At 43.5% G+C, this 19,283-nt stretch overlaps 1 protein-coding gene across 3 annotated transcripts in view; it reads right to left on the bottom strand.

The window, feature by feature from the left end:
- The window catches only part of FRMD1 (FERM domain containing 1), a 61,769-nt gene that overhangs the window by 29,756 nt on the left and 12,730 nt on the right, over positions 1 to 19,283 (bottom strand). For all 3 annotated transcript variants that reach the window (XM_051811156.1, XM_051811155.1, XM_051811154.1), the window contains exons 3-7: positions 16,277 to 16,367; positions 6,968 to 7,047; positions 4,818 to 4,894; positions 2,990 to 3,176; positions 572 to 727 (exon numbers count right to left, since the gene is read on the bottom strand). In XM_051811156.1, coding sequence (XP_051667116.1) covers positions 572 to 727; positions 2,990 to 3,176; positions 4,818 to 4,894; positions 6,968 to 7,047; positions 16,277 to 16,367 — 591 coding nt within the window. The remainder of the gene's footprint in view (positions 1 to 571; positions 728 to 2,989; positions 3,177 to 4,817; positions 4,895 to 6,967; positions 7,048 to 16,276; positions 16,368 to 19,283) is intronic.

The following is a 19,283-nucleotide window of genomic DNA, read 5'->3' as shown; positions in this document are numbered from 1 at the left end:
TCAAACTTTGCATCACAACCATCTCTCCTTATCTGTCTTGCAAGATGCAAGCCTTGTGCCATTACATTGCCTTATATTAGGCACAAGGAACAATCCAGGAATCCAAAACTGACATATAACTGAAAAAACACCAACCAGTCTTACACGGTTAGAGAAGGAAGGGGATAAGAAAGTCGGAATGACTCAGTGTCACCTTCAGTTATTACATGACATTTGTGTGAAAGCTGGCTGACCTCTTGTCATTATTTTAATGAACTTCAACAAGAAAAAAAAAAAAGGCTTCTCTGATTTTCCTGGTGCAATTCTACCAACAGGCATGGACAAAAATTAAGTTTTGCCATTCCTGTGGCCAGTTTCTTGGCCAAGAAACAAAACTAAATTCCAGCTATATCTGTATATTGGCAACGGATTTGTTTGTGGGGACAGGCCTCATTGGCTGAGCATTTTAGATTTGTCTGGCCTCTCTGAATCAGAGGCAACCATCCCTCAAAAAAACAGAAAGAGAAAAATGCAATGGTGTACTCGATTAATGATGCGAGAGAAGTTCAAAATAAGAAGCTCTTTGTTTAACCTTCTGCAGCCTGTAGAAGTGGACTGGCACATCTTCCAGTAGGCAAGACTCCTTAATGAACTTCAGAACTGCTTCCTTAGTGCTCAGCCCTTGCTGTTCTCGGTGCATCTCTGGGGCATGTTTCAAGATGTAGTCGCTCCCCCTCTTCGCAATTATCTAAACCACAAAGAAAACAAACAGGTCAGCAACTCTACAGCGATCCACATGGGAGGGAGTTGTGATCAACAGCAAAGCAGAGACTGGAGGTGGAGGAGGCTCATATATTGCCTCAAGATGTTAGTCCATGTTCACTTCTACCTCCCTGGAGGATAAGCATTTAAACCAGCCCAGATGACACTGATGTCTCCAAACAGATCCTAGATGGCAAAATTGTAACAGACCAAGCCCACAGAGGTCGGGTCAGCTCTTCTCACTTTTAAGTATTGGAATTAGTTTTCCTAACTCTTGGCATCCATAAATGTTTATGGGCAGATAACAAATATTGCTCTGCATGCCAACACAATCAGCAGCAACATCTCCAAACAGGGCAGAAATACTAGGTTTTCCTTTTAAGACCTGAAACTACACATTAGGCTTATTTAGCATTTCCATTCTCAAAGGGACAGATAACACTATCTCAAGGTATTTTTTTTATCTATTGGGAGTGGTTGGCAGGCACGTGGCTCTACTAAGCAGTACTAAGCAGTACAAAAATCTGCACTGGGCCTTTTGCTCCTGCCCTGTGGGTGCCCAGTTCCCCTGCTTGCACACATGCTCTCTCCATACAAGCCTAGAGGGTGGCCCTGACCCCTCCCATGCCTGACTGGCCCCTTTCAGGCTGTAAGCAGCAGTGACGGATAAGAGGGACATCGGCTGAATTCACTTCACAATATACCCGACCACTGGGGACATTTAAAACTAGATTGCACCAGGAACTTGAGAATATCCTGCTAGAAACAACCTGTCCTGGCTCAAAACAACCAGACTCCATCACCACCCAGTTCCCACTTCCATTTTATATTAAAACCCTTGTTTATTCTGTTGGGTAACACCTTTGCCCTCCTCTGCATGCCTTGACCGATTAGTTGCCCTCCCACGAGGAAGGCTGGCCCCGATGGAGGACAGCACCATTGCCATCAGCTGCAAAACGTCAGCAGAAAGAGACGTGCCAGCTCCACAGTTCAAAGCTGGGTGGGTCAGCCCAGGGCAGCACTGCCTCTCCTCACTTGCATGAGACTTGGGGCAGCCCTTGGCCAAATGATATGAAGCACGTGTTGGAGGAAGAGATTGCGTTGGAGGAGGAGGAGATCTCTCACTATCTCCCCATGGGAGCCCAGAGGCAGGGAGAGAAGCGTCCCCACGCCTGCCAGATTTCAGTGTTTATAATGATGTAATAAATCACCCACGTACTCGCTTGGGGTTGTGGCTCAGCACAGGTGAGCCAGGCTTTGCCTGGGCCTTTGCAGTGTTTGCCAAATGAGCAATAGTCTGTGATAAGCCCTTTAACTGCCTCAGAAACAGCACACACGAGACCTACCTTTTCCAGCACTTCATTAGCTACCTCCTGACAGACAACCCATAACAAAGAATGGCATGGGATGAGGGCCTGTTGTCTAGGACAAAGGGGCATTTCTGCACAGCAAGGCAGGCAAGCCAGGATTTGTGCATAAAGGAGACTATCAGCCTTGCTTCCCCAAGACAATCCCTGTCACTGTTCTAAACCTTCTTCCCAAAGCAGGTGACAGTGTCGTCTTTAAGGGGAGATGCAGCTTGCCTGGGACAGTGAACTAACAGAGCCTTAGCTAGTTTGCCTTCATTTGACAACTAAATCAGTTCTTGGCTTGAAGGGCACAAGTCATGTGCACATGCTTATAAACAAACATGCAAACCCATTTCCAGGCCTTTCCCTTTCCTCTTACTGCAGTTGAGCCAGAGATTAATGACAAAGCAAGCACAAGAGGCACTGCACAGCAGTACTACCCCTTAGGGTTTGGATTTATTCATCCCTGAGGCGAGTATTACAGAGATGGGAACAAAGGACAATGGACTTGGCTTCCAGGCCTGGAGGTTTTCTGGAGAGCTTAGGTTGTGCAGATCTTGCTGATGTACCACTACAAACGCACAACCCTTTAAGCCATAGAAGAATTAAACAAAGACAGCTGCACTGTCAGAGTTATTCATGTAACACCAGCACATTCCCTCACCAAGGAAGGATGCAGCACCCACCTCACTGATGAATGAGTCCAGGAAGAACAGGCACTTACCTCCAGTGGACAGACAGGAGATATCCCCCAAGGGAAACTCAGGATGATACTCTACCCCTCTGCCTGATCATTGCAGTGGGAGTTGGGGAAGTTGCATGGCTGCATTAGGTACTACCCTGACAAGCTCCTGCTGTGTGTACAATCTGTTGACAGAAATATTCCCCCCCAAACTTACCCATTGTGGGAAATAAGCCTGAGGTTCAAAATATTTGCCAACATGGACCTTCTCTCTGTAGTTGCCCAAGTCTGCCTGTAAGCTGTAGGCAGCCAGCAAGAAGTAGATTTCTTCTTTGTGATTGCAATGAGACATAAGTACTTGCTCTTTGAGATGGCAGTAGTAGAGCTGCCGATCCACCTTATCGCTGCAAAACACAAAGGCAAATTTACCTGAAGAAGAAAGTTCAGATAAGGCCCCTCAAAAACATCATCCTGTTGAGAAGAGGGATTAAAATTTGACATGTCTGGTGTGTGCCAATGCCACCCTGATACCAGTTATGTGTGCGTAGGGAGCACCAAACCAAGATCAAGGTCTTCTCCCACTAAGTGTTGTACAAACATGGGAAATGGTAGCTTCTACCTTGAGAAGCATGAGATCTAAGAAGTTAGATGAAAGAAAAATCACGCCACACCTGTTTTGGAGACTGACTACAATCAAGCACTTCTGTTTCTCTGAAAAGCCTGTAGGAGCCAGGAGAGTCAACTCCCTTGAATTCCCAGTCCTGTTGCTTGCACACCTGTCCTCCTTTCCCCTCTAAACTTGGCACTGCTTTATTATTTCACCTTGCCTTAGGCTCAAGATACTTTTCAGCAGCTAATTCCCTGCAAGGTAGATCAGAAGGTAGAGAAGCCTTGGGTTTATTTCTGTCTTCTTCCTCAAGCTGCTAAATCGGGATGGTCTGATAAGGCATAATAACTGTAGCACAGCATTGATAACCCACACAGCCCTTGCTCTTAGAGCTCATGGAAAGCAGGCTGCTGACATGTACATATAGGTGAGGTGCTGGGCACTACAGACTGCTTGTAAAAGTGTGTGTGCATAGTTTGAAGGGGCCAGGTAACTACCTCTGCACGGCTCCACACATCTCTCCAATTAAACTACTAGTGCAAGAGAAAGTTGCTTGTCATGCTGAAGGACATGTACATCAGGAGCGGCAGAATAATATGTAATCTCCTTTTGTACATAAGAGCAAAATGAAATAAGAAGCACTTATCAGCCAAACAGAGTCCAGAAGAAAGACTCCCCTGTATCCAAGAAAGAAAGACTATGGAGAGAGAAAACATAGAAAACCACAAGCTTTGTTCAACATGAGAACAAATGCCAAAAATTTGGTAAAGATTTTAATCCACCCAAATGATCCCAACTCTTGGCTTGCCCCAGGGTCAGAGCCACACCAGAAGTGCTGATGCAAATTAACTCTGTCAGTTGTTCATTTTCAACTACCTCATCCTTTGTTCTGTACCGTGGGTGAGGGTGGTGCTGTTTTGAGTGCAGTCCATATTCCATGTGAATGGACTCCAAATGCAAAACTCTCTAACTTTTGAAGTAATTTCTTTTGTCCATTTACAAAGGTCCATTTCCAGAAGCAGACTGAACAGAGCACTGCTCAGATACAAAAAGCAGATCCAAAATTGTTAGCAAGTGCTTTAGAGTATAAGTAACTATTTTTGGTATATCCATCTGATGCTTTTCATACAACCAAAAGACACAAGCAAAAGAGTGCTAATCGTGTTTTGATAATGTCGTCATTCAACCTGCTTCTAAACACAGATGGAAATGCAGTCAAAATTTTCCTAAGGATATGGAGTATGCTTCAGGCAGAAAACATTCATAGCTGGGTGAGGAAGTCTGTGAAGGTCTTAAAAAAAAATTCTTAAACAGATTTTTTAAGGTTATTTCTGTGAGCTCACAGAGATGAGCTTAACAAAGAAACTTTATTTTTCTTGCCCTTTAAGAACACAATGACTAATTCAAAACACAGTAGCTACTGCAGAAGGGAACTTACCCTATTACTCTTCCATTTTCTACGTAGTATTGCACTCTAAAGAACGCAACAAAAGGAGGGCTGAATTTCTCTGTTCCCTGGAGCAAAGACAGAAGACAAGTTAAATTATGAACAGCATCCAAAATTCCTGTTCCCCTGTCTGGTAATGTTCTCTTCTCCCAAGCTCACTACCCACACTGCTTTTCGTTTTCTACTCTTCGCTCTTGGCAAGTTCTAGGGGGGAATTTGACTGTCTTGGAGGCTCACAACAATGAGGCATCACAAAACATTCAGACAGGCTGAATCACAAAATATCCTATGAACAGAAGATGATTTTTGGATAGGAGGGATGAGTCCCAGTGTAGCCTGGGGACACCCAGCCTGGCTCAGAGTTACCTAGCTCAGCACCTGGCAGCACCAGACGCATTAGTGCTGAACACAGCAAGTCTAAATCGGCCTCCCTCAAAGCACCAGGCAAGGCAGCAGGGCAGCATGCCATGCTGGCATGGCTGTGGCGTTTACAGGGCACACCTAGGAGTAACCAGCCATCCCTGTGCTGCACCACATCACTTATCAAGGACACATGTGCTGCCGTGTTCAGCATTTACTGCCCGAGGCTGAGGCGCACCAGCCTGATATCAACTCCGAGCCTTTTGTTTGGCAGGGCTTGTGTTTAGTTATTCACATGTTCCTGCAGCCACAGACCAGAAGGCAATGTTGATGTCTGCTTCACACTGGGGATGTCTGTTAGAAGAAAGCCAGCACGAGTTCTGATGTTTTAACTACAGCCTATCTTTCAGACTTACAGCCCTGTTTAAAAAGGAGAAAAAAAAAAAGAAGAAAAAGGGGAAAATAAAAAAGGAACATCTTACTACCTCATTCTTTCATCTTTCCTACTTTGCCACTTGACTGCTCACACAGGTAACTTTGCTCCTACAGGCAGTTCCAAGGTTTTGCTGGTCGGACCCATTTCACTGGGACAAGTTACGTGGCATGCTCGGCACATCTGATGCAGACAGCTTCTTGATCATCATGCAAATATTTCCATTTTATTTCTGGAACTTTTTTATTGTCACCCTATTTTATCAGCTGGACTTTCAGCTTTCCACCTGAAACCTCTTCATAGGAATTAATTCCTTGTCAACTAACCCAGTCTGATAGGCTAACTCCTCTCAGACTGCAGTACTGCCAATGGCAAGTCATTCAGTCTTTTATGATTCACATCACATCAGAGGTTCAACACTTATCCTGACTTGGAAAGTGCTGCAAGAATCCAACCACAAAGCAATCGCAAAGCGTACCCCATCCCGAGGTGACCAAAAACACCTGCCTCTGCTGAAAGGATGGGCCTCTGCATGACTGCGGTTGTCTTTGAAGTAATTCTCACTCATTTGGGAAAAGCAGAGCACTTGTTTGGGGGTAAGAGAGATCTCCAACCTCACTAGTCATCTACAAATTTCTCTGAGCAGCAAAAATGGCAAGCGTGCCTACTCTGCAAAAGAAAACCCTTATGGAAGATGGAAAAAGTCATAATGAGCCAATTAAGGTATCTGAATCCAATTGCTTGTTATACTTTGTTCTAGTCTATGGCTCCTCTAATAATGACATACACAAACAGGCATTATGATGTTTTAATGACCAGCGTTAAACAATTACGTAGGCTTGTCTTTATTTCATGCAGCTTTTCCCTCCCTTGCCAGGGCTGGCTAGCGTTAAAGAACTAGGACTCTTCTCAAACAAAATATCCTTCTTCTTCCTCCACTGTCCTTTTGCATGTACTCTAGAAGAGTCACAGCTCCAGTCATCTCCCTTTTATCAGGTTCAAGTCACAAAAGGTTTTAGGTTGTTTTGCTTAAGGATAACAATGAGGTCTCAAGACTAAGTTCTAGACTAAGTTCAAATGGAAAACTGACCCACTGACCCACTCCACTTCTGTAGCAGCTAAGCCGCAACCATGTGGTTACTATTGCTCAGGTAAAGTTGTTTAAGGGGCTGTTTCAACACTTTTAATTAATTTTACAGCTGTGCACAAGTCACTGCATATTGCTACTGAAAAGTATTCTGCAGACCATCTTCAAGAAATGCTTTATGGACCTTAGTTTAAGAGTTTTCATTTCACTGTTTAGTTCAATAAAAAAGCAGCAGCCTCCAAAATAAAACACCCTTCTTACTTTGGTGGTCTCTTTCTTCCACTCCTTTGAAAAGTATTTGCTAAGCTTCTGCTCCAGGTCTATAAAAACATATTCATTATCTGAAAGATAGGAGGAAAGGGATTTCATGTTAAATAATTAGAGATTTTTATTCATTAAATATTTAGATGACTCTACAAGTTATGTCCAAACAATACATTTCGAAACATAGCCGACCAGGGACTAGACAGGGCAGGAAAAAGAGAGTATTCTTAAGTACATACACTACTCCAGACAGTATGGAAGGAAGGTCAGTCATGCCTTGATTCAAGAGATGCTGAGCTAAAGTTTCCCAAACACCTTGGCCAGAAATATAAAATTCCTACTTTATAATCCAGAAACCATTTACAAAAGGGAAACATCATCTTAGTAAGCTACTTGTGCTGTCAGTTTAGCAGATTCAGTTTTTTATTATTATTAAACAAGCAAATCCTACCCAAACTTCCTATTCTGCCATCATGTAGCACCATGCTCCAACATGGCATAAGTAATCGAACAGAGTGGGGTTTGACAGGTTTCATCATCTATGTGTGAACTGGATCCTCTGAGAGAGTGAGAAATAGGAAGAACAAAGGGAAATGCCCTCCTCAGAAGGTCTTGTTTCTCCTGCTCACACCCAACTTCTTTCATATGGAAAAAAGATGAAGAAAAGGAAGAGAAACCTGGCCTCTCTCAAAAGACCAAAGGACCAGGGCTTGCTCTCCACCATAGTGAGGGTGAACAAGAATGGCACATCATCTTGAAAAAGCTTTGTGTTGCTTTCAAAGCTGATATTTTGTAACACTGTTTCCCAATTATCAAATATAAACAACTCAGCCAGTGAACAATTTTCTCCCGGGTCTTCAAGTTATTAAAAAACAAAAAAAAAAAAGAAAAGACCTGATGGGTGTTTTAAGCTTCAGCAGCAATGCCAGCTGAGCACATTCACCTGATAAGTCCCTCTACTCTTTGATCTTGCCCAGGACAGCATTTTGACAGGTAACATAAGTGCCAAGATGAAGAGCTTGTTTCTTAGACATGAAAGGTGCAGGGGGAAAAAAAAAAAAGAAAGAAGAGCCCTTCACAAAACAATCTGCCCCTGAAGACCAGCCTGGACTTCCAAACTTTGACTTTTGCTTTCTGATGTCAAACAAAAAAAGAAAAGAAAAAGAAAAAAAAAGAAAAAAAAAGAAGATGAGAATAGAGGTAAAAATTTTGAAAATTTTCTAATGGAGATTTACAACCGAATGAGAGCCTGCACTCGTGCCTGTATGGCAGAGGCAGGACTGGCAGCAGCCAGCGTCATAGCAGGTGTTAAAGGGGACTCTAAGCTACCTCGCAGCCATCCTCCCAAAGCATTACAGGAGCAGATTTAGCAAATACGTTCTTTGCTAGCTTTCAAAAAACAAGCAAGCAAAACAACCTCCTATTGCCAACTCCTTCAACTCCCACCTCAAGGGAAAGAAACCACCCCCGGTGCTATCCCAAACTGGTCCACATCCCACCCTAATAGGAAACCTTGTGTAAAATACAGTAACACTGGACATGAAGAAGACAATCCCCAAAAGTCCTGTTTCCATTTTTATCCTCTTTCCTGCATTGTACTGATTGAAGCTGTAATTTTAATACAATTACATTTCTGTTACAGAAACAGCACAGTATTTAACAGCACTACTGAAACTGTATAGAATTTCTGAAAGTGTTGTTGGTGGGAATTTAAGTGCTGTAGCATACAAGGTGATATAAAAGTTGTTTGGCTATTTGGACAAGAGAGGAAGAAATTTTATCATCACAGACACTGCATCTTGTACCTGCCTCTTCACTTATGCCTGTAAGATAGGGTGGCAGGGGGGCTACGCTGGCCCTAGCCATTACTTCTCTAAGTCCATTAAGATCAGATAATGCTGCCTTGAAGAGGCTGGTAAAAGTCCTAGTCAGTGAAAGAGAAGGGTTTGTTCACCTGTTATACTTGCCTCTGTCCCTTGTCAGCTGCCAAGCATCTCTCTGTAAAGCTTTTATTAAAAAGTAAGTAAAACTTGTTTAGGAAGCAATTGCACAGCAAGTGGCAGGAGTGGGATAACATAAGCATGGCACCCCATCCCTCCCTGGGCTTTGGCAGTCCCAGGGCAGGGCACTTACTTCACTACAGTCTCCCACAGCACGCCCAGCGCTGCTCCTGATGGCACAGCACTGCTAGGTAAAGCCTGTATCGGCTCTGCCAGCACCGTGGTGTTTAGCTGCCACTCGTAAAGAGGGTAGAGAACCTGCACAGCTGTACCAAGTTGAGGGGTCAGTTTTCCTTTCTCACTCAGGAATGATCCCATGCACAGAGGTGTTTAGAGAAACAGGTGAATTACTCCTCAGCCCGAAGGGAAAGATAGTGATAGCAAGAGCAGTGGCATACCCTGAACCATCCCATCACAGCTGAATACTAGGTCAGAAAGGAAAAGTATGACAGAACAGTTACACTGTAATAAAGTAATTTGTTGTCAAAGTTACCCACACCCCACAGCCCCTTTTTATCTGTCACATTACACAGGTTAGAGAGATCACTCTGTGAGGGCCCAGATGAAAAGCCTGAGGACTCCAGGTTATTATTAGGCTTACTGAGATGTGTCCACAGACCCCAAGAATAAGCCAGGCTGCAGGAGAACACCCCAATGTATCAGCTCTCCCTGGGGGTCCCAGTATCAGCTCTCCCTGGGGGTCCCACTCCTCCCCAGCCCAGTCCATCGTCCTCCCTCCCGTCCAAGAATGCAGCACTGCATTCCTGTCTTAATGAAGTTAATATTGCTGGAATGTCAACCTGCAGTGTAAGCCTCCATCTACAAAAACAAAGAGGTATTCCCCTCTGCAGCCCTACTGGTTTGTGATTGTTTTGGGTTTTTTTTTTTCCTTTAACTGGATTAGTGATGAAACTTAAGAGATCTTTTGACAAATGCCAAAACTGTGTCTGATTTGAAAACAAGCATCTCTAACAGATATGAGGGCACCAAAATGCAGCACCTCTGAGCAGTGCTGTAAAGGACAGTATAGAAATGCACAGATGGCCATCTTTCCAGGGAAGAATACGTTTGATCTGTTGATCCAAACAGGGCTGGATACTCAGCAGGTGCAAACTGCCATTGCTTCACTGGCCTCAGCTGAAGGACAACTGAAAGGTACTAAGAACCATGCACACATGAAAGGTACTTAGAAGCATGCTACACATGTGAATACACACTCATCCATCTGCAGACACCGAGTTTATGAATTTCATCTCAGCGCTGTCAGTGACCTTATGAAATATCTCAGCTTCTCTTATAAGGTTCCCTCATGTATGTGTGTACAGATACCAGACCTGGCACAACACACCAGTGCACTGCACTGCAACCCCAAGAAATGTCTCTGGACAGCCAGCTAGTTAGCAGTAATGCAATTTACACCTTTCTCCCAATTTCAGCTTTTAAGAGCTCTCAAATGAAATTGAAAGTTTATGCTGTAAAAATCACATTTCAAATTAAGGAGTTACCAGAAATGCAAACATTCACCACTCCTACTCTGCAAAATTAGCTTAGCACATTTACATATTTGAGAAAATGTAGGACACGCGTTGTTGAAAAAAAATAATGGGCCAGGTCTCCAGTCAATAAAAAAAGTGACACAGTTCCAGTGAGTGATGTACATTTACAATAGGCATTATTTACACTGCAGGAAAAATGGGAATAGAAAATGATGGCTGTAATACAGGGTCAAGTCAGTTGAGTCATTGTTACTCTAAAAGCCATTATTTTGCATTAACCAGTTCCTCCTCATCTCATTTTTTATGAAAGGTAAGTTCTCTGCATAAAAGCTAAGTAATGGTGAATAACAAAAAAACCTGTTCTCCTGTGCCCATTTTGGCTAGAAGCACTGAGAAATTCCATAGAGGTGTTCTACCAAGAGAAAAGCTTAGGCCCCGTAGGCAGCCAGGAACATCCCATTAACTAACTTGGTTATATTTTAGTAATAGAGCCAGACACTCCCAAAGAATAGGATTCAAATAAAATATAATTTAGTGCAAAGCCAAACTTCCACATAGCATGCATTTTCTGTCTTAAAGAGAAGGGAAAAAATTATCCTTAAGTTCTCCCAGACGCTGCAAAAAGCCTCATAGTAACACCTTTATGTCCCTTGAGGCGCAACATGAAAGAGCAGAAGCAGGACAGAAGGATGCTGGGGTTAGGGGAGAGTTAAAGCTTAAACACTCCCCCTCCACCTCAAAAAAAATACCTCACAACACGTACTGTAGAGCTCACATAACCTGTTTAGCTTCCCTGAATACTAGCATGGATTTTTTTTTTTTAATTGAAGAGCTGGCTACACACTCCTTTTGCATGTACATCTCCCCAGGCTTCCGAGTGAGTGCTAGTGGTCTCGGAACATCACTATCCAAATGGCATCCGCTCCCATCACCTCTACACAACTTCTGGATGCTCCTGGTGTTACCTTTCAAGCCAACAGAAAGAAACATTGTCTACTCTCCAGTACCTGGTTGATTAGTTTACAATGGGGTCTAAAAGAACTTGGCTCAGGATAACCTTGTGGTTCTAGCTTTAGTTGGAAATACAAGTAAAACAAATAAAGAATCTCAACAGAGACTAGGAGTAAAGCAAGAGAGGTCCTGGTTGAGGTCTCTTTACCTGGGATGGACACAAGGCACATGGAGGTTATTATGAAAGGAGACAATATCAAGAAGCCTGAGGTCCTGCAGCTGCTAGGAAATGCTGAGGTCTGAACATAGACTGAGACAAAGGTTCAGTCATTCCTGGTAATGAAAAGGCACCGCAGGAATTTTATGTTGGCATCTTACAGTTAGTAACAAGACAAGCCCAGGCACAGATTTTCAGACTTTGGCAGTGTCATGAGTGATTCTTCTGCACAAGAAGAGCTGCCGAACCATTTCTAGCACTGCTCATCCAGGAGCAAACAAACTCCTTGCAGTTCTCAGGCAGGAAGGCCCTTGGCTGGATGCTGTACTGATGCTGAAGGAGAAACAATTTACAGCAGGTACAGGCAAAAAAATGTCTTCATAGAAAGAGACTGCATAAGTACTTTAAAGAAGTACTATATACTCTCTGAACAGTTGAACTCCCACAATTCCCTCTAGGTGGTACATTTCTGTACATGTTTTTCTTATCTTGCATTTAACTCATTCGAGGTATCAAAGTCACTGTAATAGAGTTGTACCTTAGGTTAGAATACAGATGAAATTCATAAAGGAGATGCAACTATCCAAGCAGATTTAAGAGGACAGGCAGAAGCAGGGAGAGTGGGGAAGGACTGGGGTGTAGAAGTCATCAGAAGGTATTTTGGAGAATTTTTTTTGTCATCTGTCTCTTAAGAGACCCTTTGTTGTAAGAGACATCCACATAATATAAAGATAATATGGTGGCATATTCTGTCCATGAAATTCAGTTCTCGAGGATATACAGATGCAGAAGAATTAGCTGGAGATAGAGTGGTCTTGGCAGAGTTAATCACTGAGCTCCTTGCTAAGTGTGTGCTGGGAAGCATGGGCCTAGCAAGATGAACAGCCATAGCTGTAATAACCAAAGGATGATCCTCAAGGCAGGGGAGCTGAAGCAAAGGGATTTGGTTTTGTTAGAAAGCCAGCATGACAAATCGATAAGAGGACATGGAGAGACAGCAGCAGGGTATAGGAACTGCAGTCTTGCTCCTTCCCAGTCGAAGGTTTCCATCTGCTTGGGTCAAGCAAGGTTTGCTCCTAGAAAGGAAAACCCAAGACTCAGGATCGAGGGATCTGTGTTATAACTACAAAAGGGAGCCTGGCTGTTCTCTGTCTGCTGACAATCTGTTTTGTTTTGGAAGACTGAATGTGTCACTGCACACACTTTCTGATAACAAGAGAGAAACTTCCCACAGGGTACTAGATAAGGTTGACCCCTCAGGAGGATTTGCCACATAAGACCCAGTTGCTGATGCCTATGGAGCCAGATTGAGCCTGGCAGGGTGGCAGGGTCTTTTACTGAGTAAACTACAAGGAAAAAATGCACTTTAGCAGCAGCAGCAGCACACAAGGTATAGCCTGCCTGACAATCCGTGACGAAACTAGAAGAGCAACACGTCCCAGGGTTTGTGCTGGTGTGGCCTCTTATTCATGTACACTCCTGAACTTTATATTCAAAGTGATCAACTTCTTATAGACAGAAGTTTTTTTCCCACCAAATATATTTGGTTGAAGTGTTTTTTCTCTTGAGAATAAAAGTTTAAGAGTAGAAGAAGCTAAAAATTCTGTCCTGTCACCAATACTGCATCCTTTAATCCTGAGCCTTCCCTCAGCATCTGCAACAGTCAGAAGAGAAGGTAACAAATTTAGGCAATGAATGCTGGAAAACATGCTCCATGACCTAGAACTCAGATCTTACAGCATTCATGGTTTGCAGTTTGCATGGTGCTTTGTGGTGCTGTTTTCATTTTTGCCACACTTATGGGTTAAACTTCTGTTCATGATTAAGGACCCCAACCTCTCCCCCTCACACACATACTTACTATGAGACCAAGTGAGCATTAGTGTATCTGTACGTCTGCAGGTCAAATGGGCTCCTAATCCAGATAATCCGTGCAGTGTGATTGGCTACAGTGCTGTAGAAATCCTTTAATTTTCATTCTCTTGCTACTGCTGACAGTCAGGGTTTTGTTGATAAATTAGCAGGAAAGTAATGGATGCAGGTGGATTAGAATACCTAGTTTTGCATGTGGCAGCATCAGACTCTCAAAAATAAATACACATTAAGAAAGCAGGAAATATATAATTATTAAAACAGAGCAGCTGTTTTTTAAAAAAATGGTGTCTTAGAGCTGCAGCATAGAGGCAAAAGCATGATACAGAAGAGGAATACTTTGTTCTCAAATGTGGATGATTCCTCTCCATTTTTTGGACATCTAACCCAGCCTTTCCTCACAGACCAGCCCCATGCCTCCCCTTCATAGCCTCTGTGGCATGTACACTGACTTGCTCCCCAGCAGAGGCAGTTGACTTAAGTAACCTCAAGACAACCCTGGGCAATGCAAAACTTACACAAGGCCTCCCCACAACCTGACCTGAGCGCTTCCCTTTCTTGAGGTGATAGCTTGTTATGAAGCCAAAAATCCCTGAAAAGCAGGTAATGCCCTAAAGGCTACTTCCAAATGTCAGATTCAGAGTGCTACCTTTGCTATGGAAACAAGACCTCAGCCACCATGGGCAGCAAGGGAGATAATCGCCAGTCTGTTGGCCAAAACAAGATGGGGGGAGGAAATCAAGTTGTGGAACAGAAAAAGTATTTCCTCTGCTACAGCTCTACAGTAATAAACCTGGAGTTATTTTAAAAACAAAATAAAGGAAACCTTAAACTCCACCCCCCACCAGACTCCAGGCAACAGCTTATTGGACTTTGACAGACTGAAGTTGTGGACCAGAGAAAGCAATAAACTGAGCAGGTTTGCTCCCTCTCTCAAGAACTTGCTGCAGCCTTCCTGATGGCTATGCCCATTCAGGCTGAGAAACTCACTGCTGACACTCTTCTGTCATCTGGCCCCAACAGTTTCTTAAACAGGGGCACAAATAAAAACAAAATCTTCTTATCCAAAATTCTGGCACCTGCCTGGGTCGCAGAGGGAGATGGCTGTCAGGAGCATCCAGGGTGAGCATGAGAAGCCTTCAATTAAGCAGCTTTACAAACTGAGCTACAGTAAGCAGGAATGAGGAACAGTGAGGAAAACAAAACCAAAAAGAAAGGTTAATTCAGCCTCATGGACTCCTGCAACTCTTTTCCTTTACTTCCGTGTAGTGAGAAGATAGTTTCCATTTAAAGCTGTGGACAGTACATTTTAAGGTCTAGTCAACACAGCTTTATTATGCTTTTTGAGATGGGGTGGTTACACAGCACTTCCAACAGACTGAAAGAGATCTGCCATAATAGGGTATTTTGCGGTCAGAGCCCCTGTGTTTCACAGGGTGAAGGAAACTACACCACACGACAGTTGGGAAGGAAGGAAAAAGCAGGGTACAGAAAATATGAAGCAAAAAACATGTGAAGGGAGGGAAAAAGTGAAAGAAATACAGGAAGAACCGGAGAAGAGTACCTAATTCAAAGAAAATAGGAATGAAATTGCCCTGTCTTACAGGGGAGGACAGGAGTTCCAATTTCAGCTAAGATGTCCTCCAAGTGGAATAGGCAAAAGCTGGTGTTAAAAAAATGAGGCAAAGGGGAGGACTCAGAGACACAGTTGTTTGTGAAAAAAGTTAAAAGTATTCAAGTGTTCCTCACATTAAAAAAACCCACAGGTATATTTGTTAGCTACTGGTTTAGTTATTTTGATGGAATCTCTTGGAGACTCTACAAACCTTATGGTCTCAGTTTGACTGCTATATTCAAAAAAAGCAAAAATTCTTAAGAGAACGAGAGCAAAAAGGAAATGAGACAATTAAACTTAAAAAGCCCCTATTTTATCCCACATATTTGTAAGGGGGCAAAAGAAACCTTATTTAGAAGGACTCACAAAAGACTACTCTCATTTCAATGAAATATCTAGAATTACAGTAGTAAATAACATACTTGAGAAAATTTTTGGAGGAGAGAAAAGTCTTTCAGTGCTTTTGAAAATGTGGGGAGGCAGGCTAAGCAGGACAACAGATCCATTTCTAATTACTAAGAGTTGGAGGGGTGCCAATGCTCACAGCATCCTAGAAATGCAATCTCTCATATCAGTTTGCTTCTTTAAGGCATCATCTTAACACAATTTCCTGGGCAATACTGAGCTGCAGGACCAAGCAGACTCGCCTTTAACCTACAGACTCAGAAGTTTTGTATTTCCCATGTGGTATTTCAAAACCCAAGGTGTCCCACATGTGCATTCAGTCCCCTAAAATAATTTGAGTTTCCTCCCCAGTGCTATGTTCTTCACATGTGGCTTCAGAAGATAAGTAACACTTTCAGTCTCAAAGTCCTTTTTAAAATTCACCTCTTGTTCAATACTTACAGCATTATATATAGTGAAAAATATGTTGATTAGCAACTCCTGCTACAGGAGAGAAAGCCCCTAAAGAGGTGGAACCCAAGAACAAAGGTGGAGAACAAAAGCCCCCCCTTCTCCCAATTTGTCTGCCCACATACCAAAGATCAAAAGAGCTCTGGGAAGCTTGTGCATAATCTACATACTTTGTGACCTTATTACAATCAAATTCCCCCTACAGGCATGGCTGCTGTGTATATATGCACACACTGTAAATACACAAGTGAGTCTGTGGATGTTTGCCAAGTCACTTGCTCGTGCACTGAGTTTGCTTACTTTTAACAATGCTGAGGCCAAAGAAGTGAGGCTCTTTAATCTTCACTAAATCACAAACTTGCTGAAAGAGCTCCTGTCCAGTGGCTTTGACCTGAAAGACACAACAAATCTAACATTACAGATGGCTCATGCACCTGGATAGAGCAACTCTTCTTTACGTTGGCCAATACATTTTTGGGTACCCTAGCAAAAAACCCAAGTACAACCACCCCACAGAACATGCTTTGTTTTCAGTATTATTACAGAATAATAATCAGTAATAAATACAGAAATGAAAATACTGCTCTCTTGCAGATTTTGTTTTGAGAGGTTAAGAGAAAAAAAATTGAAAATTTTCATTCAGATCTAGAAACAAAATCACACAAAGAAACACAATACTGTGGTTTGAAATGAAATAGCTCATAGGTTAGAGATGAGGTTGCTCTGTAACCCACACAGAAGAGCTTGTTCTGTCTCCTGCTGACTTCTGGTTACACAGTCATTAACATCTTCATCTTCTGCTGCTGTCACAAGCAGCCTTTAAGCTCTTGCCCATTTCCATGCACATTGAGACTTTCCAATACTCCTGCCTCCCATAATGCTGTGCATACACTGAGGAAGCGCTGGGAGAACAGAGCTGCCAGCACACGCTCCTGCAGGGGACCAGAGACTGGGCAGTACTTGTAACCATGGCACAGGCCATGGGAGCACCATGGCACTGCAGCATGGCTCCTGGGTAAATCTGCTAGCTGGGCTGCTTGGAGCACAGGCTCCTCCAGAAAGAGTGAGATTCTGGCTAACTGCATGTGCAGACCTGGATATGTACTATGATTGGAAGGTTGCCCCACTAAACATCCCCTCATCTATAGTCTCATTTCTCCCTGCCCCACTGCACCAACCCAGAAGCACTGACAAACCAGAGGCACAAACAGAAACCCCCCAACCCACAGAGGCCTAGGGGAAGGAGATCTGAGCAAAAGTAGATGGGGAGAGCAGAACAACACTGACAGACAACCTCAGCTAAAGCCATGGTGCAGCCAGCTGCAAAATGGGCCGGGCCCTCAATTTCATTACCCACTGCTCGATCATGCTGATCAGCAGCAGCAGGAGCAGCCATCCTGAGGGGTATAGTGCAGGGCTACCTTCAGAGAAACAAAGATGACAGGGCAGAAGTTGACTGCTTAACTCTCCTACAAACCAAACACCATCCTAATTCTTCAAACTCTTTTAGGGTAGGTGTGCCACACTCCTCAGAAACCGGCTTGCGCTCCCCTCCCTGCCCCAGGATGTACCATGTCACTAGACAAGGACAATGGGAAACAGGAGGTCATTTAAGTACTCATTTTCTTCTACTTGACAAGGCATCACTAGCCAGATACTCACTACTGTTTCACCAGGAGCTTTGAAGCCTGCACTACACCAACGCAAACACGTGTGTGCTTTGTGAAGGGAGGAGGTAGGGCACAGTTCCAATAAGACCCAAACCCACACCTGGGTCTTGTCACAACTCTCCACATGAGACTGCACCATTACAGTCTCACTCCTAAATGCAGTATTTGCTCAGCCACCAAGTACACACATTTGGAAGGGAAAGTTAGGCACAGATCAGTCTCCTTTCCCAAGAAAACAAGCTCTGAGCATGTTGTTCTACCTGGGAAGGACTTGCTAAGAAAGACCTACCTCTAGCCAGAATAGTTAATGGGCATACAAGAGTCACTGGCAGCACAGGACTGTCTCTCTAAATGCTACATTATGAGATGAATTTTCTAAGTGGTATGCTTTCACACCTAAGGAAAGAAAAACCTGCTTTATGATACTTAGTTCTAGGGAATAAGCACTTCAATGTTTTGTGACATTCAGCTCTAAACAGTGATTTAAGCAGATTTCTTGAACAGCAGGTATGTGACTACCACCTTGTCCGTTCTCCTCTTAGCACTTGCTTTCTGTATCAAGTTTTACTCCCAGCCTTCAGGGCAATGCAATACCAATTACATTTGAAATTGTTGTTCCCTCCTCCTGCTTTTCCTTCTACTCAAAGCAACTAATATTTCCCTTTGTATTTTTCATCTGGATGCTTCTCTTTGGATTTTCCTCATTTGCATGAGATTCCTGTGCCAGCCTCCATCCCAGAAATGCCATGAATCATTCCTTCCACTGATACTCAGCATTGCCCCATGTCAAACTCAGGGCTTCTTTTCACATAAAATTTAGTCTGAAGTGAAGTGCAAGTTTACAGAAGGCAACTGCTACTCCAAGGTCATTCTGTGTACATTCATATGCATTAGTTATCTATCTCTATTCCTCTTGGTCCATATGCTTTGAAACATCAGTTCTTCTGCTCACAGAACCACTGAAAGACTTCAGAGCTATGCTTGCCATTTACCAACATACAGGACCTCACTAGACTTCCTCCCCTCCAAAAGTTTGTTCATGTTCCCACCCTTACTCTGTCAGCTAGGCAAGGTACAGCATCTGCTGTGCCTGCTCCTGAACTACCCAAACACAAGTGGAGTGGTTGCCTGCCCTGCTCCCCTCACTGGCAGCTGAACCTTTGCTAGCGTACATCTCTCCTTCCTTCAGCTGCTACCAAAAAATTTTAAGAAATCTACTCGATATTGATCATAAAAACTAGTTGATATTGACCAAGAGGTTCAAAAGTGTTGATGAGATAAGCCACAATGCTGTCAAGACAAACAAAACTGAACGAATTGGATACCAGTACAAGACCTTTGGTACAACCGATATGACTTTTGGCTGCACCATTCTCACTCACAGCCTGCTCAAGCTCCTTGGTGCTCACATGCCATCTCCCCACTGGGGTGCCTGGAACAAGGTAGACTGCTTTGCTCTGTGCTCTGATGTTCATTCTCCTAAGCAGAAATCTCTCACTTTGCCTCGTCATCCTCAGGGCAGCTGGTCAGCTGCAACACTCACTAGTGGGTGCCCACTAGAGGCACTGCTCTGCCTCTCCTCATGTTCACAGTTGGCCCCAGGAAGACAGTTTTCCTCCTCACTATCCCCTCAAATT

This window comes from Manacus candei, unplaced genomic scaffold (genome assembly GCF_025592945.1).
Source record: "Manacus candei isolate 608988 ecotype Guabito, Panama unplaced genomic scaffold, ASM2559294v1 h1tg000081l, whole genome shotgun sequence".
NCBI lineage: Eukaryota > Metazoa > Chordata > Aves > Passeriformes > Pipridae > Manacus > Manacus candei.
Note: the sequence above shows the minus strand (reverse complement) of the source record. Positions and strands in the feature narration are given on the sequence as shown.